At 39.0% G+C, this 22,461-nt stretch overlaps 4 protein-coding genes across 7 annotated transcripts; 3 read left to right on the forward strand and 1 right to left on the reverse strand.

Annotated features, from left to right (window-relative positions):
* Positions 1–8: 8 nt before the first annotated feature.
* rap2c (RAP2C, member of RAS oncogene family) lies at positions 9–3,005 on the forward strand. The gene is made up of 3 exons (XM_020923345.2): positions 9–878; positions 1,020–1,307; positions 1,995–3,005. The coding sequence occupies exons 1-2, from the start codon at positions 606–608 to the stop codon at positions 1,296–1,298; spliced, it is 552 nt and encodes a 183-aa protein (XP_020779004.1). The 5' UTR covers positions 9–605; the 3' UTR covers positions 1,299–1,307; positions 1,995–3,005.
* Positions 3,006–3,138: 133 nt separating this feature from the next.
* On the forward strand, positions 3,139–5,483 carry zgc:92907 (uncharacterized protein LOC436733 homolog). Of its 4 annotated transcripts, none has more exons than XM_055162287.1 (4): positions 3,139–3,715; positions 4,177–4,339; positions 4,442–4,604; positions 4,678–5,483. In XM_055162287.1, the coding sequence occupies exons 1-4, from the start codon at positions 3,635–3,637 to the stop codon at positions 4,787–4,789; spliced, it is 519 nt and encodes a 172-aa protein (XP_055018262.1). In that variant the 5' UTR covers positions 3,139–3,634; the 3' UTR covers positions 4,790–5,483. The 4 variants fall into 4 exon arrangements, with proteins under 4 accessions (XP_055018262.1, XP_020779212.1, XP_055018264.1 ...); XM_020923553.2 differs by having other exon boundaries at positions 4,466–4,604; XM_055162289.1 differs by lacking the exon at positions 3,139–3,715 and adding an exon at positions 3,743–4,070 and having other exon boundaries at positions 4,177–4,353; positions 4,466–4,604.
* A 1,717-nt stretch (positions 5,484–7,200) lies between these two features.
* sesn4 (sestrin 4) lies at positions 7,201–15,984 on the forward strand. Its single transcript, XM_020923447.2, has 9 exons — positions 7,201–7,412; positions 12,184–12,378; positions 12,459–12,641; positions 12,720–12,965; positions 13,080–13,194; positions 13,316–13,440; positions 13,552–13,718; positions 13,797–13,941; positions 14,652–15,984. Exons 1-9 carry the CDS (start codon positions 7,347–7,349, stop codon positions 14,739–14,741), a joined length of 1,332 nt encoding a protein of 443 aa, XP_020779106.1. The 5' UTR covers positions 7,201–7,346; the 3' UTR covers positions 14,742–15,984.
* Positions 15,985–16,254: 270 nt separating this feature from the next.
* Positions 16,255–22,455, reverse strand: foxo4 (forkhead box O4). Its single transcript, XM_020923426.2, has 3 exons — positions 20,970–22,455; positions 19,187–20,718; positions 16,255–19,097 (listed from the first exon to the last, which is right to left on the reverse strand). The coding sequence occupies exons 1-2, from the start codon at positions 21,408–21,410 to the stop codon at positions 19,216–19,218; spliced, it is 1,944 nt and encodes a 647-aa protein (XP_020779085.1). The 5' UTR covers positions 21,411–22,455; the 3' UTR covers positions 16,255–19,097; positions 19,187–19,215.
* Positions 22,456–22,461: the final 6 nt, after the last annotated feature.

The following is a 22,461-nucleotide window of genomic DNA, read 5'->3' on the forward strand; positions in this document are numbered from 1 at the left end:
TAGCGGAAGTAAGCTGCTAGCCATCGGTAGCGCGTTTTCTGTGAGCAGAACCAGACCCAGAGGGGTCGAGTTAAATAGTATGGATCCATTGTCCCCCTGATTGTTAGCTTTCAGTCGACGTCTGATATGTTAATAGGGGATCGAGATGATTTTTTGACCGTTCGTAGTCAGACAAGAGTGGACAACACTGCGTGGTGGACACCGGTGCGAGGAGGTTTCGAGTCGGCATAACCTATGCAGAGCAATCGGCATGTACTTCACCTCACAAGTACCAGTTAAGCTTACGAGGTTTACGTCTGTAAAGACGTACGCGATTGTTTCCTGAAACGCCCGATAAGGCCTGAGCTCAAAGTATGGCTTTTTGTCAAATTAGCCTAAAAAGTGCTAGCATTATCAGAAGCTAACAGTGGGGTAATCGGGAAACAACTTTTACTCGCTTTCGGCAAACTGAACAAAAAGCAACAATGGGCACAGACTTGATTTAAATTTACACCAAATCGTTTAATAGAATACGATTTTCACCTTAGGCCAGGTATGATTTTCAGGCGACCATAACAGACCGGCTAAGGCGTTTGCTGTGAAATTAGCCCGACCCTGTCGCCCAAATGAAGGAGTATAAAGTTGTGGTTCTGGGAAGCGGCGGAGTGGGGAAGTCCGCTCTCACTGTTCAGTTTGTGACCGGAACATTCATTGAAAAATATGATCCTACCATTGAGGACTTCTATCGAAAAGAGATTGAGGTGGACTCCTCGCCATCTGTTCTTGAAATTCTTGACACCGCAGGCACAGAGCAGTTTGCTTCCATGAGAGATCTGTATATAAAAAATGGCCAAGGCTTCATCCTGGTGTATAGTCTGGTCAACCAGCAGTCTTTCCAGGTAAACTAAATGTACAGAAAGGCATTGAAGCATTGATTGTTGTTATTTTAACTGTACACAATAGACCTGTGCCTGACTTATAAAAAATATACTTTTTAATTATTAAGATAAAAACTGCTAATTTGATTCTGTATTTTTCAGGATATCAGACCAATGCGGGACCAAATAGTTCGAGTAAAGCGCTTTGAAAAGGTGCCACTCATCCTGGTTGGAAACAAAGTTGATCTAGAGTCTGAACGAGAAGTATCTGGATCTGATGGAAGAGCTCTGGCTCAAGAGTGGGGCTGTCCTTTTATTGAAACTTCTGCAAAAAGTAAAACGATGGTGGATGAGTTGTTTGCTGAGATAGTCAGACAAATGAATTATTCTTCTTTGCCTGAAAAGCAGGAACAGTGCTGCACAGCCTGTGTGGTGCAATAAAACTGCAAGGTAATCTTTCTGTTTGATTTGGGTAAAAACATGTGTTTGTAATTTAAAGGAACACAACACTATTTAACTTTTCTGGTGGGGAGGTCCAGTATGCACCATACTGGGCTTTGTGTACGGGTTCACCTCTCCATAGATCTGATCTCTATGCCTGGTAAATAACAACTCCATGGAGGCAAGCTGAAAAGTTACATAGTGCTCCTTTTTAAAGGCCTATATTATGCATTTGGGATTTTTCAAACTTCTTTGGACACCGTAGCCTTAGTATTACTTAAATTAAGTATAATTGTAATCTATGTATAATGAGAATACTAGTATGTTATGAAATGTTGGTTCATTTCAAAAACACCAGCAGATGGAGCTAGATGCAACCAAAAATGTATCTGTTTGTAATGAGCTAAAACAAGCAAGAAATAATAACACCAAGTAGTATGCTGAGAGAAGAGGTGTTCAATATGGAGATGTGAATCAGGGGCTCTCTGCTCTTGAGTGAACCATTGCTGTGGTTCGTTGTATATAAGAAGCAGAAGTGAAAGCCGTCCCGTTTGAAAGTTATACACCCTACGTATAAATTTTGTGTATTGAAATTTTGATCTGAATTTTGATAAACTGGCAATGCTGGGCTTTTACTATGTTATTCATGTAAAATATGTTCAAATGATGTTTTTTTTTTTCTTTTGTCCCCAATAGAATTACCTTTATCTGGATTACCACAAGCAATTGATGAACCATGAATCTGGACACAACCTTTCCTTTTCTGCCAACAAAGTTTTTTTTCTCATGCTTTTGTCACAAAGCTTCTCCAAGAAAATTTAAATGTTGGCGCTATTTTTGATAATGTAGTTCTATGAACAGTTTTGCTGCATATGTAAGAGCATTGACACAAGATGGAGCATCTGTTTTTTGTTTTTATCAGTGATAAATGTAGGTAACAAGCAGACAGTGTTTGTGTGGTAGCAGCTTCTTTTAAAGCTGCTTTATTCACAACTATTATAATTATTACATATGTTATGACTAAAGGTATTTCAGTTTAATGTAACATTTTCATTATTAAGCGTGCATTTAGTTTTAGTTATGGGGGTTTCTCCTGTGATCTTGAACAAATTCTATTTTTATTCCCAACTTTGTAAAAAAAACAACAACAAAAAAACAAACAAACAAACAAAAAAAAGGAAATCTTAAAAACAAACTATGCATGCTAAAATAAAAATGTTGCATTAACTTTTAAGTGGCAATGGAGAGCTGTTGTAATTTTTTGGCAGATTTTTTTTGTTGGTCAGTTTAACATTTATTCTCTGCGAGGCATGCGTGTTGTGTACGCTAGTCCTCTGTTGTCAGTGAAAGGGTGAAGCGCATCATGTTGCATTGTTTTTATGATGTGTGTTGCTTTGAAATACGAAAACTTGTTATATTTGTCACATAACTTTGACAGAATTAAGGCAAAACTATTTAACTCAACCCAGTAGTCCAAACAGACTCCCTATGAGCCAGGCAGACTTTAGAGGGTTGAGTAAAGTTATTTAGTGTTGCTTTAATTTTTTAACCTTGTTCTATTATAGTGACCTATTTATTGAACTAATAATACAGTTAGGCTGTTTTTAACTTTTTATTTTATGTTGGGTTTTTTTTTTGTTTTTTTTGTGAAAAGATGTATTGTTTTACTGAAGCTGATATTTTAACAGAGCCTTAATTTCTGTTGCACACTGGCGTTTTGTGTCTTTAATTTAGCATTGATTCAACATTTCTGTCAAAGTCCACAATGCCCTAAATAAGATGATGTATCAAGGAATTATAATAATGCCTTACACTTGTTCTGTGCTTTACAAGCGCAACAAAGCCTATGAAGCCTAAGAGTTTTATAAAAAGTTTATAAGCTCAAACACTACCATAAAAAAACAACAGCAGGTAGGATAAAATGTTGGCTTGATATGTCAGGTTCATGCTCCACACTGATTGTTCATTTATCTTCACCATATGAGGTTTCACACAACACTGACCTCTGATTCTGCATGTGCACCTTTTTGGGACCTTTTACCACCTATTTCCTTGATATCGTCGTATAAAATAGCTTATGTTATGGGAAGTTTACTTAAAAGAAAGGATACGAAAATAGGCCCATTTAGTTATTTGACGACTGATTTGAAGTGTAGTTTAAGAGCGTCGCCTCTAGTTGGCGACACTGCAGGAACAGTCCTATGACGCACGCGGATGCAAGTTTGTTTGGGTTTAGCTCCATGATTTAGCTAGCATTAGCTTCACAGATTAAGGGCAAAGAGTTATTTGACAATGATCTGATGTAAACTGTTGGTCAGTTTTTATCTCGTTCGAACATGAAAACCGTGTTTGTGACTGTAGGCACCACCAGTTTTGACGAGCTCATTGAAGCCATCATCAGCCCGGCTGTTGTGGAGGTGAGGAGAAAACTCATGTTCCCTGCTATAGCAATGTATTCAAAGATTTCTGAACTCGTAAAACGCCAAGGTGGGAGAGAGGCTCACAGAGGTATATAGAGATCAGGAATTAAAATGGATAAAATAAGTCTCTAACAAAGGTTTTTTGAAAGAGGTAGATGTGGGGAGGATAGCCTGACCCCCCACAGTGAAGGGGCAGCGGCCTGAAACTTCAGGTTTTGGGACCTATCGAATCAAGGACCGCAGGACGCGTCCAGACCATGGAGCTAAGATTTGATCATTCTTACATGGTCCACATGGGTGTCAGAAGGTCCAGGATAGTGTGGGTGGGGTCTGTACTTGAAATGCTTTAAAAGTAATTGCACAATTTTTGATATTCCAGTTCCAAATACATAAAGACTTTTAACTATAATGTATGAAAGTGTTTTTGTGTTGACAAGATCATGCTTTGATTTATGTAGGTTCTGAAAGACCGTGGATATGAGAAGCTGATTCTTCAAGTTGGAAGAGGTACTATTTTTCCAACTCCTGAGACCTGTGCGCAGATCTCTCTGGAGACCTTTCGTTATAAGGATTCAATCGCTGATGATATCAAGAACGCTCATCTCATCATCAGTCATGCAGGTAATACGGAAAATGTATGTATGATACAGGTGCATCAGGGTATTGACAGTAAGAACATTTTTGAAACATGTTTCATGCAGTTCATTGTTTCACTGTTTTCAGGAAAATGCTTGTTTTCTCTCTCAGGTGCAGGGAGTTGCTTGGAGGCACTCAGTGCTGGCAAGCCTCTGCTAGTTGTTGTCAATGACAAACTGATGAACAACCACCAACTGGAATTGGCCAAACAGTTGCACTCTGACTCCCATTTACTGTACTGCACATGCAGGTCTGTGACTCTACACACACCAAAAGGATATTTACAAAAATGCACTTTTCACATTATTTCTCCTCTCTTTCAGCACCCTGACAGCAACACTGAAGACCATGGATATCTCTGTCCTTCAGCCTTTTTTGCTTGGACAACCTCAAAACTTTGCAAACTTTTTAGACAAAGCTCTGGGAATAAAATGAGATCTCTGCCATTATACTGACAGACATCTACCCAAACTTCAAAATTGCTACAAAGTTTGAATCTGAAGGTCTGCTACCTGCAAGCCAGCATGGACATGTCACAGTATGGCATTAGACTGACACCACCATTGTTTCCATTTCCATTTTTCTAGGTCTTTCGATGCATACACAACCAAACATGCACTGTAGAGTAATTTCACATAAACTAGATTAATTTTATTATTTTGACAAAAATAATTGACAATTGCAATGCTTTGACAATTTTCTTTGAATCTTTTCTAAGTATGAGTTCTAAAATGTCAAACATAAACCTCTGTCTCTTTTTTCATACCCAAGGATAAAGAAACAACTTATGTGAAATAAATCTTCTGTATTAATAAAATAATGCAGTGTTTGCGCAATAACTAATTTATTTCTAAATTTAACTTTTGCAAAACTACATTATAGATGTTTTTAGCAGATTGTGTACAGTTGTCTGTTGTGCTATGCTTTGTTTCAAATATCTGGTTTTTACTTGCCATGCTTGAGGTTCACATAATGTTTGTGCAGACTAGAGCATGTGAATCTAATACAGTTTAATAGTGTTATGCTCTCAGGCAAGTTTTTTTTCTTCTTCTGTAAGAATACTGTATTTTACAGAAATCATCTTCATCTAATGTACATTAAAAAGTCAGCAAAACCACCACTACTTAAACAGCTGGTGTAATATTATTTTCCATTACTGGTGCTCTCAGGTGAGAAATTTGGCATATGATTTATTTTTTATGCCAACTACATGTATTCATTATCTTATGTTAACTTCAAAGTGGAGCAACATTTTTTTTTTATCTGATGAGTTAATTTCTTTCATTGTTGCTGGTATAACAAGGACATCACAGACAAGATTTCTTGCGGTCAGTGCAGTGTGTCGAAGCATGTGTGGAATGGGTCTGTCAATATTGCCATATGCTTATTTCTATGAAACGTGTTACTCTATAGCAGGGGTGTCAAACTCAAATTCACAGAGGACCAAAATTAAAAACTGGGACTATGTTGTGGACCAAACTAAATATTTATTGAAAAATTTCAACAACATCTGCATGTTTTCTCTTCTTTCGAGATATGTAATGTTAAACCTTTTCTTATTCAAATAAATGTTGAATAATAGTTTTGCTTAAACACTGAATCCAGAACAAGCATAATATAAAATAATAACATTTTAAATAAATAATGTCTCTATAGCCTATCTGTAGTTGGCAGGCCAGCTCTAATAAATATTTCATATGATCTCGCGGGCCAAATATAATTTTATGGCGGGCCAAATTTGGCCCCCGGAACTGAGTTTGACATGTCTGCTCTATAGCTTAAAGAAGATAGATGCTTTTACCAAAAATTTTGTATTAGACTCTGCCATATGTAGCTCATTATGTTACATTTTGTTCTTTGTATACCATTGATCTTAAACTGCATAATAGAAACTAGTTCTTTGACTTTGTTAAAAGCTGCTGAACTGACATATCCCACCCTCTGTGTTTTTCACTCTAGAAAGCAGCAAATTTTCATCAGCATGTATTTATTGTTAAAATATATTTACTGCTGGAATCAGTCAAATGTAACTCAGCATAAGCTAATGAGGGAACACAATTATAAAATGTTAAAGCTCACATTTTAGTCCATTTCATAGTCAGTCAGTCAGTTAATAATATTGTGGCACAATGGCAAGCATGTTGGCTGTCTCCTAATCATCTGTTCTATGAAGTAGACCAATGGTGGAAGGTAACGAAGCACAAAAGTAAAAGTACAATACTTGAGTACACATTTTAGGTATCTGTACGTTACTTAAGTCAGTTTTACAGTGATGCATTTTACTTTTACGTCACTACTTTTGAGAGCAGGCATCTGTACTTTCTACTCCGCTACAGTTTAGATCTGGACCGATCTAAACTGTAGTAAAAAGTACTTTTCTTTATGGTTGGGGACCTGCTGAAATGACTGAGACTTTTTAACACATTTAATTTTTTAGTTGAGTTTCTGTCCCAACTTTGAGCAAACCCAATACACAAAAACAGCTAGAACAATTTTGAAACTAAGTGGATCACTTAAGAATCACTTACAGCAAAATACCTTTAGTTTTTAGTCTTTAAGTACATTTTAAACAGGTACTTTAATACTTTTACTTACTTTTTGTCCCCGTATGTGACTTAAGCAACAAAACTGAGTGCTTCATCCACCACTGTAGTAGACAAATTTTTTGTTATCTACTCATTAGGCAGTGTTGGTGTGTGTTCTGCCATTGGTCTCTGCCTGTTGTTTGCAGATGTTCATTAGCATTTGGATGTAACCTCGGGCTCCAGCTCCGCCCCTGAGCTGTGATTGGACGCACTGTTACTGGAGCTGTCAGCCCAGGCAGGGGAAGCTTTTCTCCGCTGCTTCTGACCGGACCTCCGCTGCTGCCCGTCTCACTCGCAGCGGCAGTGAGCAGTCTTTTTTTTTTTTTTTTTTTTGCCTTTGTTCGCTGGCCTGAAGTCACCAAGGAAAGTACAAAGCTGCCTCCATGAAATAGCACACTTTCTGAAAAATGATCATCTGTACGAATAAAATGGAGTACCCCTTAAGAGCTCAGTGCCAGCGAGTACAAAAACAGGTAGGTTTACGGAGCTAATGCTAAAATAAGTTCTTCACAATTAATGCTAACAGCTAACTTAGTGCCATTTCATTCATTTGAATTATTTCACAGCGAACAAACACAAGAGGTGTTGCAACTTAATATTTTCACTTTATTTATTATATTTGTAAATACTTTTTTAATACAAAAAAGACATACTACTGACTTGTTATTACGTAAACTTAAAATTTTATCTCAAAAGTTACCTTTGGTTTCTTTTTTCATTTTTAGGACGAAGTGTAGTAAGCACCCATTGAGTGCTAATAGTTTTATTTAAGTATTTTACACCTCTATAACCAATCTTTGGGACTGCAGTTTCATTTTTACAATACTTAACCACGCAGATCTTGTTAATTTGTGAGTATTTCTGAATATTTTATAAACCAACTTTAATCTACAAGCACCCAACAACTCTTAACATGTTTTTTTTATGATATTTCTATCCAGCAAAATCTCTATGAACTATTACAGTGGTCTGGATAAGCAAAGAGCAGTAAATGAGCTGTAAATTGAAAATACTCTTTATGGACAAATCAAAAGTTTTTTTTTATTAAAATGCACAACATGGGCTAAGGGTTATTGCCAATGACATCATCAGGATTTGGGAGAAAGGTGTCTGAAGTAATGCAGTACCATTGCTGACCATTAAATAGAAACATGAACGACTCTTGTGGCTGTTACGTAGTTGATGCTTCATTACATCTCCTGACCTTAAATAACGGTATTGTCAAAAAGCACTATTTCTGCATATAGAAGGCATTCAAGTGACTTACAGGGAGCTGGTTTGTTGGTTGAATTGGGCTGCCAATCAAAGTTGTTTTTCTCCTCTGTGACTGCTTTTCATTTTATAGCAGACAGGGGGCGCCAATTTAAACATAGGCTGCATATTTCGAGTCTATAGAACTGGAGCACGACACAAAGAACCAGGATCATGTCTTTAATTTGTGTTTTTACATGTATCTTAGTTATTATGTTTTAAGTAATGCGCATGTATGTAGTTACAGAGTTTCTATTGAGTAGTTATCGCCATACAGGCACTGTACTTTGCCAATAAATGCCCTTGGCTTGTTTTGTACATAACATGAAGTGATTATGCTCATTAGTTAGTCAGTCATGTTCTGTGTAACCTCACCCATGCACAGCTCTACCTGCATGCCACATTTCCACTGGATCTAATGCTGTTTGCATCTAACTTTATGTGGGTCTTTCCTTTTTGTTTTGTAACCTGCATACTTGTTTGTATTGCTCTATGCGCACAAGTCCTACCCAGGCAACAACACCCATCCTGCTCTTTCCTTGCTCCTCACCAAAACTCTTTGGGTTGCTGGTTTGTTTTGCACAGCTCACAGAGTTCAGGTTACAGGGAGCCAAAATCCGAGTGCTGCTTGTTTATGTCCAGTGGGTTGTTTGGTGAGAGATGGGGGTGTGGCATATGATAAGGATAGACCCTATCCCAGCTTGAATGTCCCCCTCCTCTCTCCACTCTACGTGCACATGAACACAGCACCCCTCAAATGGACTCTTTTTTAGTCTTGCTCTCTGGAAGCTCCTATGCTGCTGCTGTGTTGTAAGTCAACCAGTTGTCAATGGCTGTCTTTGTCTGTCTGTACCTTTCCTCCCCGCTCTTACGTCACATTTTTGTTTTGTTTTCTCTGTTTCTCTACTGATCATAAACAACTATTCTAACAACTAACTAGTGTCCCTGCAGATCATGTGCACCGGTAAATGAGTGCTTTACCACTTCTTGTTGGTCATTTGAATTCTAGCTTTTGAATATACAACACTTGTTATTGACAATCTGAAGCCCATACCTTTACACTCAAATAAAATGACTGTATTAATTGTAGCTCCACATACTGTTACTGCTGAAATTATGTCTTTACTTTGCAGTGTACATCCGCCCACACTGTGTTACCGGCTTTTTCTTTTCTTGAGCTTGTGTTTATCAGGTGGGCGGACGCACAGAGCAATATAGAAAGTGACTGTAAACTAATGTTCTTTGAAGCTGTCTGTTTTCAGAACATCCTATATTGTTCCTTTGGTCAGTATCAATATAAGGGCAGACATAAGACATTTTATGTTTTAGCCAGTAAATTACAATATTTCATAATTGGATAGGTACATTTGTTAAAGCAAATGCCATTTCACTAGACACACATGCCACAGCAATTGTTTAAGTTTATTTGGGCTTTATTTTGTTTACATTACCTACATATATTAGATATATGCAATGAAGATATTTATTGATGGATGATATAAAGATAGGATGAAGTGGAGATGGCTGGGTAGAGAGCCGATACAGGATGAGGTGGGAGGATGGGGTCGAGATAGCAGAGACAAACTGTTGGTCACATATGCAGCAGTGGTTGAGCTGTGGTTCCCCAGAGAAGGGAAGGAGGCTGAGATGTTGTCCTGCTCCTCAATCACAGTCAGTCATATTAACTCCATTTAACCCAACATGTGTCAAATTTTCTTCTTCAAAGTCTTAAATCTGCTCCAAACCACATGCTTTTACTGCTATACAATTGGCTGTAGAGCTTTTAAAAATCTGAGGCATATCATTGACGATTACATGTTATTGAGTAATTTTGAGCTGGCTATTTGCTGGCTATTTATTTATTCGTTCAGTCATTTATTTATCTTGAAAAACTAACCACTCTGAACAGATATTGGTGTGTCATTTCCTGATGTAGGATAAACTGTAGTTCCTGTTTGAGTTTGGATGGTTTCTGTTGCAGTTTTCACAGTTTCCACACTGCTGGCACAAACTCTTGCATTGCCCTGATAAAGTTGATCCAGAAGGATACTGTTATTCTGTGATATCTCCGCACCCAAATGTAATAATAATTTAAAGGTGCACTATGTAACCTTTCTACTGGACGGTGTGCCAACTGCTTGTCTCAAGGGAGATGTTACTGCTTTGCCCAAAATGTTCCAGAGTATAGCATTAAAAAGATCTAGCACTTAAGCCTGTCACAATAACTAATTTTGAAGTGCAATTTACTGCTGAAGTAAATACAGACAATAAACAAAAACACTTACATTAATTTATGTCACTGACAAAATAACCCAAGAGCAGATTTAAACCACAAAAACTATTCTAGATGTACAATATTGTTAACAAATCATGGGCTGCAATAAATAAATAGCAGAATTAAACACCCAAAAATATAAAAAATGTTCTCTGCAGTGCAAAGAAAATGGATGCATGATAAATATTAACCCACCCCAAATTACAGCTTTCATATATTGAACGATGAGTCGATATAGTAATTATCGTGACAGGCCTAATAGCACTGTAGAGACAAACAGCTGACACAACTAGGCCAAGTTGCAGATCAAATCAGTTCTTCAAGGTATGTTTAAGCAATAAAACACCTGTAATGGAATAAATGTAATATGGAAACATTTCATGCCACATTTTGAAACCTACCTGGAAAATCAATAATATCTCATACAAATGTGTTTCGTTTTTATTATTGTTTATCTATTTAATTATTAATTTGTTTTATTATTTAATCTAACCTAAATTATCAGATATTGCATAGGACTGATATCTTTTCCTTCTGTAGCAAGTTGGAGCTTGATGCTATAGTGCCCTAGATTGTTATGTACTTGTCTTTGCAGCAGTAGGACTGAGTGTGATTGGCAGACACCTGTGTTTTACATGTCTTTCACTTTATCCTAAGTGGGTCGACGCACAACTGGGGTCATTGCTTGTGTACATCTTGCTCTACATGCTAATGTCTTTTCCCTCTCTGTGAGTCTCTAAGGTTTGTTTTGTTTAAGAGTGATTTGTGACACACTGACTGAAGTAGGCATTACTGGTGGATTTGAATGGACTGTATTTAGGTCAAGAGGTGGAGCCCAAACCCAGATCAGGGGGAGCTCTTGATTGCCGTAGGCTGTAGGGGCATAAACTGTGACATAAGTACAGTACAGTTGTACATTACTCAGACATTACCCTTTTAAAAAATGGTATAAGTACTACTACTGAGGACATTTCTTTTTGTCCATGATATGCTTGTGTCTTTTTAATCAAGAGGTTAAAGAAGGTAAAAAAAAAAAAGTGATTTAGAGCAGAGTTCAGACTTTGGAGAAGAAGAAGAAGAAATTTGAGAATATTTTTGTAAATGATACTACAAGTCTATGTTTTGTATGTACGTGTTTTATTTATTTTCTAAGTAATTGGATTGAAAATGTAAATCTATCAATATGAAGAAACATATTATATGATTTTTGTTGTCATATTACCCAGTCCTAGTTCTGGTTAATGAAAAACTTTAATCAGTAAATATGTTCAATTAATGCCTGGGCCTGGGCATTTTTGTGACCTTGACCTGTTTTAAATCGGCCTCCTGCAAGAACAATTATTGTAAAATCATGATAGATCACAGTAAGTGATGTTTTACAGAAATGTGCTTATGAGCATTTGTTACACCAATGATCACATTGGTCCGGCCCTCCGCCTCATGCCTGGAATTTTATAAGGCTCTCAGGAAAAAAATATTGTCCAAAATTTTTTTGTTTTATTTTTGGGGGGGGGGTTGTATTTTTTTGGGCAACAGTGTTAAATGCTTACGGCTGCTGCAAAGCCTCTGTCTTCAAGACCTCTACATGTTTATGCCATTTTTTCATCTGTTCTCATGCCGTTGCATAAGTTGCAAGAGCAGTGCATGCATATTTTAGTTGCAATTGTGTGTGCCCCTTAGTGTCAGAGTATGTAGTAGTATGGTGTGATTGTTTACAGGTGATGGTAAATGGTGAGAAGGAGCGGGTGACGCTGCTGTTCATGAAGCTGGCCAATAGGGGCAGCGTGGACACTGTGGCTCAGCAGATGGCCGCTCACCCTCAGTATCTGGAGAGCTTCTTGCGTACACAGCACTACATCCTGCACATGGACGGCCCACTGCCTCTGCCCTACCGACATTACATCGCCATCATGGTCCGTGAATAGAACATGAAGAACTAGTTTAGTTTCATGGCTATACATGTTTGTACTTACCTTGTGTGTCTCTAATTTAGGCAGCAGCTCGACATCACTGTAACTACCTGGTGCACCTGCACTCAGCCCAGTTCCTGAAGGTCGGAGGGGACCCTCTGTGGCTGCACGACCTACAGGCTGCTCCAGCTCGGCTGCGCCTTCTGGACCAGATCAACAAAGTCCTGGCGCACCAACCATGGCTTACATCCTGTGCACACATCCAGGTACATGTCTGAGACTGTTGTCCCAAATGAAAGTACTTTTGAAAAAAATTTTGCCCTGTAATCCTCTCTGTTGTCCAGGCACTGCTGAAGTCCGGTGAGCAGTGCTGGTCTCTGGCTGAGCTGGTGCAGGCTGTGGTGATCCTGGCCCATTGTCATTCACTTTGTTGCTTTGTGTTCGGGTCTGACGCCGAGTCAAACTGTGCCTCATTCTCCAAATCTCCCAGCGGTACATCGCCAAAGTACTGCTCTTTTGATGCTGCGAACGGCAACACCAATGTGCCTCCGTCTGTGACCCCGCCCCCTGACCTCATAACACACCGGAGGGTAACGAGAGCCTTCTTCAACTCATGTGTCTAACTATTAAATTTTATAACCTAGTATATACTAGTAACAATGTGTAACAACTGGTAATTTAAACAGTATTTTGCCTCTTCTTAGTCTCTAGACTCCAGCAGTGACATGACAGGTTTAAAGGAGAGGATTCAGAAGTCTCAGGAGGAGTGTGAGAAGAGAGAGGAGCGGCTGATGCAAACACAAGCTCTCCATCAAACTGGTGAGTAAAAACATTGGCTCAGAACTGGACTCAAACAGATAGAGCATTACTCACATTATGTACACTGAGTGAATGACCTTCATAGACTAAACTTTTTGACACTTACTTTATCTTCTGTTAGACCTGGAAGAAGAAGATGAGGTGATCTGCTTCACAGACTCATCCCGTTTTATCACAGACCCTGACTTCTGCTATCAGGAGTTTGCCTGGCGAGACGACGACCACTTTCAAGTCTTCAGAGTTCAGGTCCAAACTCTTTACATGATAACATGTTTGAAGTCATCTTTCATATAAAGTTGTCCTCTAACTCAAATGACTTTATTTAATTGAAATGTGTTCTGTTTCCTGGTTTTGCAGGACTATTCATGGGAGGACCATGGCTTCTCATTGGTTAATCGGTTGTATTCAGACATTGGACACCTTCTGGATGATCGATTTCGAAGTGTGGCCACTCTCCCCTCTTTGCTCAGTCATGACCTGAGAAGGGCAATCTGGAATTACACACATTGTGTATTAGGAATACGGTGAGTGTAACCTCAAGAGGCTGAATACAGTTTTGGTCTTTTATCCAGTAAACCTTTTGTGTACATTTGTGGTTGAAGGTATGATGATTATGATTATGGAGAGGTGAACCATCTTTTGGAGAGAGACTTCAAGTTCTACATCAAAGCAGTGGCTTGTTTTCCGGACACCACCAAGACCTCAGTGTGCCTGCTCAGTTGGACCTCACTAAAACCTCCAGAACGGGTACGAAAACGTATTAGTCTCACAAAGGAGAGTATGATATGTGGAAACTTGAGAGTTTTACAAACATTTCTTTTAAAAGGAAATTAAATTATGAATCTTAAACTTTTACTGCTATTACATTACATCATACCTTTTATACAGCAATAGTTTTTACAATTCTGTTTGTTATAATCTTATTTCTTATTAACAGTCTTCATTTTCTGAATCAGCACTCTTTTAAGTGCTGCTTTTAAGCATGGTCCTGAAACAACCAAAAGTTAGGGGGAATGAAGCCACTCTGAGGCGTGGAAGGCATTTGCAGGATGCTTAGTGCCACCTTCTGGACAAACATGTGTACTACAGCATATTCACAAAAAGCTTACTGTTGCACTGAGTTAGCTTTGCGGTTTAGAAGACATTATTAAGATCATTCATAATGGATATTCTGCAAATCAGAGTCACCTAAACTCAACTCAATGACAAGTATTGCTGCATTTTTTTTAAAATTCAGGTTTCATATGCCGAAACATTGTTCTACAGGCCAGTAGTCTTAAATGTGGCAGCATATGTTTAATGGATATTAAGTGTATAAATAAATGGCTTCCTGGAGTTTAAACACTCATTTAAATGCTCAGATACTCTATATACAGTCTACGATACACATGCAGGCTTTTGCCCCCAGCTGAGTGTGTCACATCTTCTGAAAATGACTTTTTGTTTCTGTCGCTCAGATACACGTGAATCTATTAATCATGGAGGCGCGGCTCCAGGCGGAGCTCCTGTACAGCCTGCGGGCCATCACGCAGTACATGATCCTATGAGGGGGACAAGTCTCCTCTCCAGTGGTACGGATGCCCACCCAGCACACTTGGGCCCACATGGGACGACAGCAGCACTTTTGGGGAGACATGGCTTCATGAATGTTAAACTGTAGTGTGCCACAACCGTCTGCTAATAACTGTTGTGTTGTCAGACATCTGGACATGATCAAATGTGCAATTCTAACTAGCTCTATTTTATTTTTAATTTTTTTTTCATGTAGCAATGGCCAAGAGTCCTTTTTAAATGACTATTACTGATGTTTTAGTCTGAAATATCTTTTTCTATAATTTGAATGTCAACGAGAGTAGAGGTGAGTTAGTTTTCGACAATCCTCGTCCATATTTTGGTGAGGGACTGGGACATGTATTGGACTATTGTCAAAGACATAGATTTAACCTGATTTACCAAGACATTGTAATAATTCTGAGCAGAACTTATGACATCACTTTAGTTACTTTTATTAAAATGCACTTTTTAACTTTATATATTTATATTAAAAACAAACTTGCGTTGAAGGTTTGACACACTCCAATGCAAAAAAATTAATTGAACATCTGACTGATCTGAAGCCAATTTTTTATTTTTTTTGGGGGGGGGGAAAAAACAAACAAAAAATCATAGTAATGGTCCAGTTATTAGAAAAGGCCAACGTACTAAGTCAAAAGTCAGAACAAGACTTTTGTTCTGTTACTCCTAGCAGTTGCATAGGACAGAATAAAATGGTCAAGTGATTGATTGTTGAGAATCATTTGTAAATTAGATTTTCCAAATGAAAGCATACTGTTATCAGTTAAAAACAAAAAGTGCAATGTGTCTTTTATACGTTTTTGTTTTTTTGCATGTGACACTAGGACCTCTGTTTGTTGGCCTGCCGCCTGGCAAGCCCTGACTGTGTGAACAGCTGTTAAGACATTAGAAGACCAGATGTAGATACATATCAATAAATGTGATAAATCCCAGTGCCTTCAGGTCAAAATTGGGGTGTTTCTGAAACAAAAATTATTACTAATTTTGGGCCTATAACAGAATCACTTCCATTGGAAAGTTTCAGCAATGTCAGCACCAGTACCAGCTGTGTACAAATATGCTTTAAAATTCAAGAGCCTTGGACACACGTGGATGTAAGTGTTCATCTTTACAAAAAACATAAATAATGAAAAATGAAGATCGCTCAGAAGACAATTGTAAAACACTTGAAAATGTGAAGAAGTTATGTTTTTTCTATAAAGATATTCTAAAGTAGTTGTCTTGTTTTTTGTTTCAAATGGAGTTTATTTTAGTCGTTAATGCTGTATGTAATGTAGCAAATAAGATCGCATACGTTGTTTAAATTAAATTAAGATTTACAAAATTAAAAATGCAAATCAAATGCAAACCAAACCGTTTGGTGTGGAACCACTGACCAAAATTAGAAAAATTATGTGTATTATGTTTGATATTATTTCATCAACTTGGAAAAATTACTTGTTTTTATCAGTGAAGCCAAAGACTATTAAGCACAAACAGAACAAGTTTGGTTTATTGAGTTTATTGAATTAATGTCTGCTGTTATTTCCGACTGACTTTATATTTTGTAAAAATTAAAAACATCTGGTCAGGCAGGAGGAGAAAGAAAAACTATAAACAAAGTCATGAACCTTATTGGCTTCTGCACATTAAGCCCCACCCACCCATGGGTAAGAAAATGAGAAACCCTTCCACATGATTAAAATGCTGTCAAAAGGGGCTATTATTCATTATATGTATTACACATAGGGGTTAACATAATCTACTTTAAAAGGGAAAAAATATATAAAACATTACACTTGCCTGATTTTATGCAGTAGATAGGCATTTTTCTGCAAATGTTTTCTAAACAATCAATTGCACATTTTTCTAAAATGTCCTAATAAAAAAATCCATGCACTTTAAGCTGTTTTAACTTTTAGTTATACCATTACTTTGGAGAAATATTTGATATATATCTATAAAAGGAAAAATAATGAAAAGATAAAAAGGAACTAATGATTGTTTGCTAATTTCTGAATTCACATCAAATTACATTTTGTGCTTAGGCCGGTAACTCTTGGTAACCTTGGTAAATAAAATACCCATTGCATCATGGTGTACTCTGAGACAGCCCTAGCACCAGTAATAAAATCAGTGAAAAAGAAGAGTGCTTTAAACAAAACGTATTCACAAAGCTACAGTAAAACAAAGCATACCTCCAGGGAAGGGCATGATCCTTTGAGAAAATTACAAACAAAAAAACATGTTTTAAAGGAGAAGAGGGCAAAATTAAATCTATTACAGAGTTTACATGCTATAGTGTTCAAACATTGGCAGTCAAGAGATAAAACAAAACAAAACAAAACAAAAAAAACAAGCAATGTACAGAGCAGGGACAGTTTCCCAACAACACTTTTAAGGAAAATTGAGAGCTGAGACTCCCAGTCAGCCTTGACTGAAAATAAAACAATAAATATTTAATCATTTCTAATATGACCAGATTTCCTGCCTCTTGAGGTGACCATTAAAGGCACCTCAGCTTCTTTTGAGATTAAGTTTTACCGTTTAAGGCTCTTTTCTAGAGTTTCTTGGTGTAAGAAAAAGAGAGTTCAGAAGCACAGCTGGGGAATTATAACAGTCATGTTTTGATTCACAATTGTATTATTCTTCGTTTGTTGTGACAGGCTGAAGCACTCCCTAATTGCCATGCAAATACAGTAGTGTTCCTTTGGTTATGTAAAAATCTACATGCATCTCATCCTTTACAAAAATAAAAGTATAGAAAATTACTGTTAAAATGTTGTATAGAATGTAAAAAACATGTCATTAGTAATATATTTATATTTTCTAATATCTCGTTTATGAGCTCCATCTAAATTGTATATTAAAACTATAATCAAATATATTCTTTTTGTCGCATACTATAAATTTCTTGAACGTTAGTATTCAATAATCAAAATGTAAGGATATTGTATCATGCAGCATCCCTGCTCCACTAATATCAGGATCCTTCAGGATTTTACCATGTTCTCCTGATAAATCTGCATAGAAAGACATTTTGAGCACATGTGCAATGTGTACATAACATGCATACAGGATTTAGACTCTTGTGAAATGGTTTAACCTGGATGTGGGGACCCTGTGAAGCAGGGAACCTAAGTGCTTTGAAAATGCACAGACTCTTTGAAAAGTATAAAATATTAGGTAGAACATTTGACAAAGAAGCTGGACTGCTGTCTCAGACAACATAATACTTGGCCAACTTATCACCCATACCATAGTTAAATAATTGTACCTAAAAATGCCCCATTTTGTAATTCAGAAATCACTTTACTTCATTTTGTTGGTTGAACAGCCCCTTAAGGACTTCAGACTTCCTCTGACTGACCCACCCATTTTAACACACTGGATTGTAGCAAAAATTTCTGCAAATACATACCATTGTCAACATTAAGGGTCCTCTATTACATGTTATTCAGGCTTTTGGACACATTTGGACACATGGCTATTTCATTTCATGTTTTTTGGCCTAAGGGGGGGCTACATGAGATAAAAAACAATGGTCATCTTTCAACACTGAGACTATCAAAACAAGTCAACAAGGTGTGTGAAGGCAAAACACAGGAGCACTTACACAGTTTACACCGGATTACATAGACTAGACGATTATTACTATAATTATTATTATTATTATTACCAGTGGACTAGAGCTTTTGAAGCGCTCAGTGACAACCTAAACGGTTACGGTGAGTGCCAAATGCTTAGAAAGTCTGTTTAACATAATACAGGACCTTTAAATGTGCTACTTTAAACCTTATCATCAGAATGAAAATCAAATCACACATCAAAATCCATGTGGACAGAGATTTGTAGCCACTGCTATATTGCAGGTAAATGCCTCAGTTTGTGGACCACCATGGTCTTCACTTGTGACATCTATGAAATATCTTTGGACAAAGGAAGTGAAGCATTGTGGTCATTCTGCTTTTGATCAATAGTTCAACTTAACAGAAGACAAGCCGCTTCCATGCCACATACAACCAAGGATCCAGAGGTACCATTTCTTCTGTAAAGCTTTTAGGGTTCAATACCACGGAATTGCCTAAACCCCCCAAAACAAGGAGTCAATTTGCCTTTGTCTACTTTAGACAAAATGCAGAATAGATTACACAGAAGAGATGTCCAGGTGCCAATCCAGGTAATAAGATATTATGCAGAGTAGCTTGGGACTTCTCCCTGTCTTCTGCTTGTCTTGGCACATGGCAATTGTGAGGTCAGACTTTGTCAGAAGATATCTTCAGCCAGTGGGAATGATCAACGCACCATTCATTTTGTCATTATAAGACATTATAAATGAAGATCATTACCTGCAAAACAATAAAGAAATATTTATTGTACCTGAAGTAAATTAACAATAGAATACCGCAATTGTCCTACTAAAATAGTACTTATGTACCTGGCTTGTAGGTGCAACCTGATGAAGACTTAGCTGGGCACCCAGTTGTGGGAGGAGCCCTGTGTGGAGGCAGGCCCTGTGTAGCCTTGGGTGTCTGGGAGAATGGGATCAAAGTTGAAGTCAATGCCATCCATGAGGTCAGTGTTGATGATGTAGTCCACATCACAATCCAGGTTTTCAGTGAACATGTCAATGTCCAAGTCTGTTGGCAGTCGATCAGGTGTGGTCTGGAAGCAGGAAGGTGCACCAAACTGTCCCATTCCCTGTAGGCCCATGTTGGGATTAGCTGAAGGGACAGCCCCCTGGTGATGAGAACCCACTGCAGATACGCCACTATGTTGTGCTTTAGGGCCTGAGTGGTGGGGTGTATCTGGGGACAGGCCTGAGAGCATAGCCATGTTTAGTCCTATAGCAGGATGGTGGTGTTGCTGTTGTTGGTGAAGGTGATGTGTTTGTGACTGCATCTGAAGGGCCATGGGAGCCACAGTGTTGGGCTCTAAACCCTTTCCCATCAACAACGGCCCAAGTGAGGCTTTGTTCCGGACCCCCACCATAGAAGAACCAAGACCCATCAGTCCCACACCCCCAGGATTCTGCATCAGAGGATCCACTTGAGAGAGGAGGACCTCAGTGGGTGGGGGAGAGTCTGATGTTAGCAGTGCCTCCAGACTTGATGGGACATGGCCACTGTAGTGATTACTGCCTCGGGAGGAGCTGGACATGGAGCTGGACATAGAGTTGGACATGGAGTTGGACAAGGGATTGAACAGAGAGTTGCTGAATGAGGGCTCTTTGCTGCTGGGGCCACACTGGGAAACTGCAACTGAGGTATTGCTGTGAGGAGTTGCCTGTGAGAGGCTGGAGGACTGCCGCTGATGAAATGAGGAGAAGCTGGACCCCCGGGGCAACAGAGTAGAGGCAGAGGGCAGAGGTGTGGGGGGTGCAGGGGGAGCAGTGCTGGGACTGGCTCCTCCCTGAGCGCTCATCAAAGTAAGGCCATCAATCAAGTCCAACTCCTCCATTAAGGTCTCTGTAAGAGTCGGGGTGGCATATCGCCCCAAAAGGCTGTCATCAGGCAGGTTATCATCCTCTTCCTGTCCCGGTGCGATGGGGGACAAGCGGCCACTCAGTGTGCTGGCATTAGAGCTGGTGCGGGGTCTGAAGGTGGTCCACATGTCTGGATCATCCAGACTGCCCCGGGATGATGGGCTATTGCTGTTCACTCCCCATTTGGAAAACTGTTGGGAGGAGTTTGGACTGTCAGATCGTGCTGAGGCTCCATTACCCTCTGTCTGCAGTGTTGCCCCAGAACTAGACAAGCCTGCGGCAACTGCCTGCTTCTTGGTTTGCTTTGCACGCATGCGGCTCTTCAGAAGCTTGCTGCTGTTGTCCATGGATGCTGCTCTGCGCCGAGGAGCTTTCCCAGTTTTACCTCCTTCTGGGTTGAGCATCCACCACGAACTTTTTCCAGTTGACTCATTGTGCACTCTCAAAAACTTGTTGTGGAGTGATAAATTATGGCGGATTGAATTCTGTTAATGAAAGAAAAAAGGACAAGAGGTAAATACAAAACAAATAGAATAATAAATAATACACTAACTATTGCAACATTAATAATTGATTTTGCTCAGATTTTCTTGTCCTCCACAAATAATTTCATTAGTCAGTGAACAGTTAGTTATATTAGACATGTAAACATTTTATTGCAACCGTAGACAAATTAATACTACTAATAATAAGGGAGCTTTGTTTTCTACTAATTATAAAATAATAAATAAATTACCTTCCAGCCTGCAGAGCTATTGCTGTCTCCTTTGTCTCTAAAATAAGGCACTGTTTTCACCATCCACTCATAGATCTGGGCCAGGGTAAGCCTCTTCTCAGGTGAGTTCTCAATTGCCTGACTAATCAGATCTGCGTAGCTCTGGTTTCCCCACGCGTTGCGGCGTGATGACCCTTTTCGGGGTGTTGCTGCGCCCCCTCCCACGCTGGGTACGAGCCCACCCTCTGCTGCTGCCACGGTCTTTTCATATTCGGGTGTGACTTGTTGCGTCTCAGGCTTGTCCTCATCGGCTGGCGGGGTACCGGTAGCGGACTCACTCCCTTCTGTGCCTTCGGCTTTTACAACAGAGATGTCCGGTCTGGGCAGCGGCCACGTGCATGACCGCGGTCTACTTTGGGGCTCAAAATCTGGGTCAATCTGGGGCGCGTTTGACTCCTCCATCACGGCCCAATGCAATTCCTCCTAATTTAAAAGTAGAAGCCACTCAAAACATGTACCTATAACTTCAAAGCGTATAAAAAAGTATGATTTAGTGACGGGTGTAAACAATGGGTCCACGAAAAGAGACGTAATAATCTGACTACACCAATCGCTCCGGTTAATCCTCAGATTGAAGATTAGGGAACCCAAATAATCTCCTTAATAGTAACTATCATAAAGCTTCCTATATAGAGTGTATGAGAGTCTCTTTGTTTGAATAAAATAAACAGCGACTGTGGAAACGCGCATCTGGATGGTTTAGGCTCACATTAAATGAATGGAAAAAGTTCCAGCGACTGCCACCTCTAACAGAAAGGAGAGAAAAATTTTCAAAGTTGAATTAAATGAATAATAAAATACACGCAAAAGTGATCTTGAAAATGATTAGTTCTCCCGCAAGAAAAAAAACCCTAAGAAGTATGATATTTGTACAGTACAGAACGGCCTTGCAAGGATTAGCTGGCTACTGTTACAAAGGAGCTTCTCAGGGGTGCCCCAGTCAGTCTCCACTTGTAAACAACTCTATGTCTGGTCTGTCCGCCAGTAACTTAACTTTAAATTCCACGAAAAAAAATATGAAAACCCACAGTGTGGTATGGATGGAGCAGAGCGGATACTAGCAATGTGTTAAAATGAAATGTCTGGTGTATTAGCTAAAAAGAAAGTACTTAAAAAACAGTTGCCTTCATCCTGAGTGGACCCTCGTAATTGATTCCAAGTAAACATCTACTTATGAGATACAGGTATGAATCTTCGATCTAGTCCGCATAACCAGTCTGTGTCTCAGGTCTGTACAATCCGCCACATTGCGAACTGGCGCATGTCACCATCTGCCATGTTTCTCCACTCTGCCGCGGCACGATGCGCCAAGAAGCACTTAGAAAAGCATTTCGACTGAAGACCTCTGTTTGGTTCTTCTCCTTCTCCACGTCCTAAAACTACAAAGTATTTGTGAGAGCGTTAAGTAAAGCAGTTAAGGGGCCGCTTCCTAGCGCTTTCGGTCGTCAATCGC

Source organism: Boleophthalmus pectinirostris, unplaced genomic scaffold (assembly GCF_026225935.1).
Source record: "Boleophthalmus pectinirostris isolate CB_2022bp ecotype Guang Dong unplaced genomic scaffold, ASM2622593v1 HiC_scaffold_469, whole genome shotgun sequence".
NCBI classification, from domain to species: Eukaryota; Metazoa; Chordata; class Actinopteri; order Gobiiformes; family Gobiidae; genus Boleophthalmus; species Boleophthalmus pectinirostris.

Excerpts from the sequence above, each read along its gene's own strand:
- zgc:92907 (XM_055162287.1), top strand. The coding sequence starts at position 3,635 with ATGAAAACCGTGTTTGTGACTGTAGGCACCACCAGTTTTGACGAGCTC. Across the intron at positions 4,340-4,441 it reads TCTCATCATCAGTCATGCAG|GAAAATGCTTGTTTTCTCTC; the intron begins GTAATACGGAAA and ends CACTGTTTTCAG. Across the intron at positions 4,605-4,677 it reads TTACTGTACTGCACATGCAG|CACCCTGACAGCAACACTGA; the intron begins GTCTGTGACTCT and ends CCTCTCTTTCAG.
- rap2c (XM_020923345.2), top strand. The coding sequence starts at position 606 with ATGAAGGAGTATAAAGTTGTGGTTCTGGGAAGCGGCGGAGTGGGGAAG. Across the intron at positions 879-1,019 it reads TCAACCAGCAGTCTTTCCAG|GATATCAGACCAATGCGGGA; the intron begins GTAAACTAAATG and ends TGTATTTTTCAG.
- foxo4 (XM_020923426.2), bottom strand. The coding sequence starts at position 21,410 with ATGGAGGAGTCAAACGCGCCCCAGATTGACCCAGATTTTGAGCCCCAA. Across the intron at positions 20,719-20,969 it reads ATAGCTCTGCAGGCTGGAAG|AATTCAATCCGCCATAATTT; the intron begins GTAATTTATTTA and ends TTTCATTAACAG.
- sesn4 (XM_020923447.2), top strand. The coding sequence starts at position 7,347 with ATGATCATCTGTACGAATAAAATGGAGTACCCCTTAAGAGCTCAGTGC. Across the intron at positions 12,966-13,079 it reads ACCTCATAACACACCGGAGG|TCTCTAGACTCCAGCAGTGA; the intron begins GTAACGAGAGCC and ends GCCTCTTCTTAG. Across the intron at positions 13,195-13,315 it reads ACAAGCTCTCCATCAAACTG|ACCTGGAAGAAGAAGATGAG; the intron begins GTGAGTAAAAAC and ends ATCTTCTGTTAG.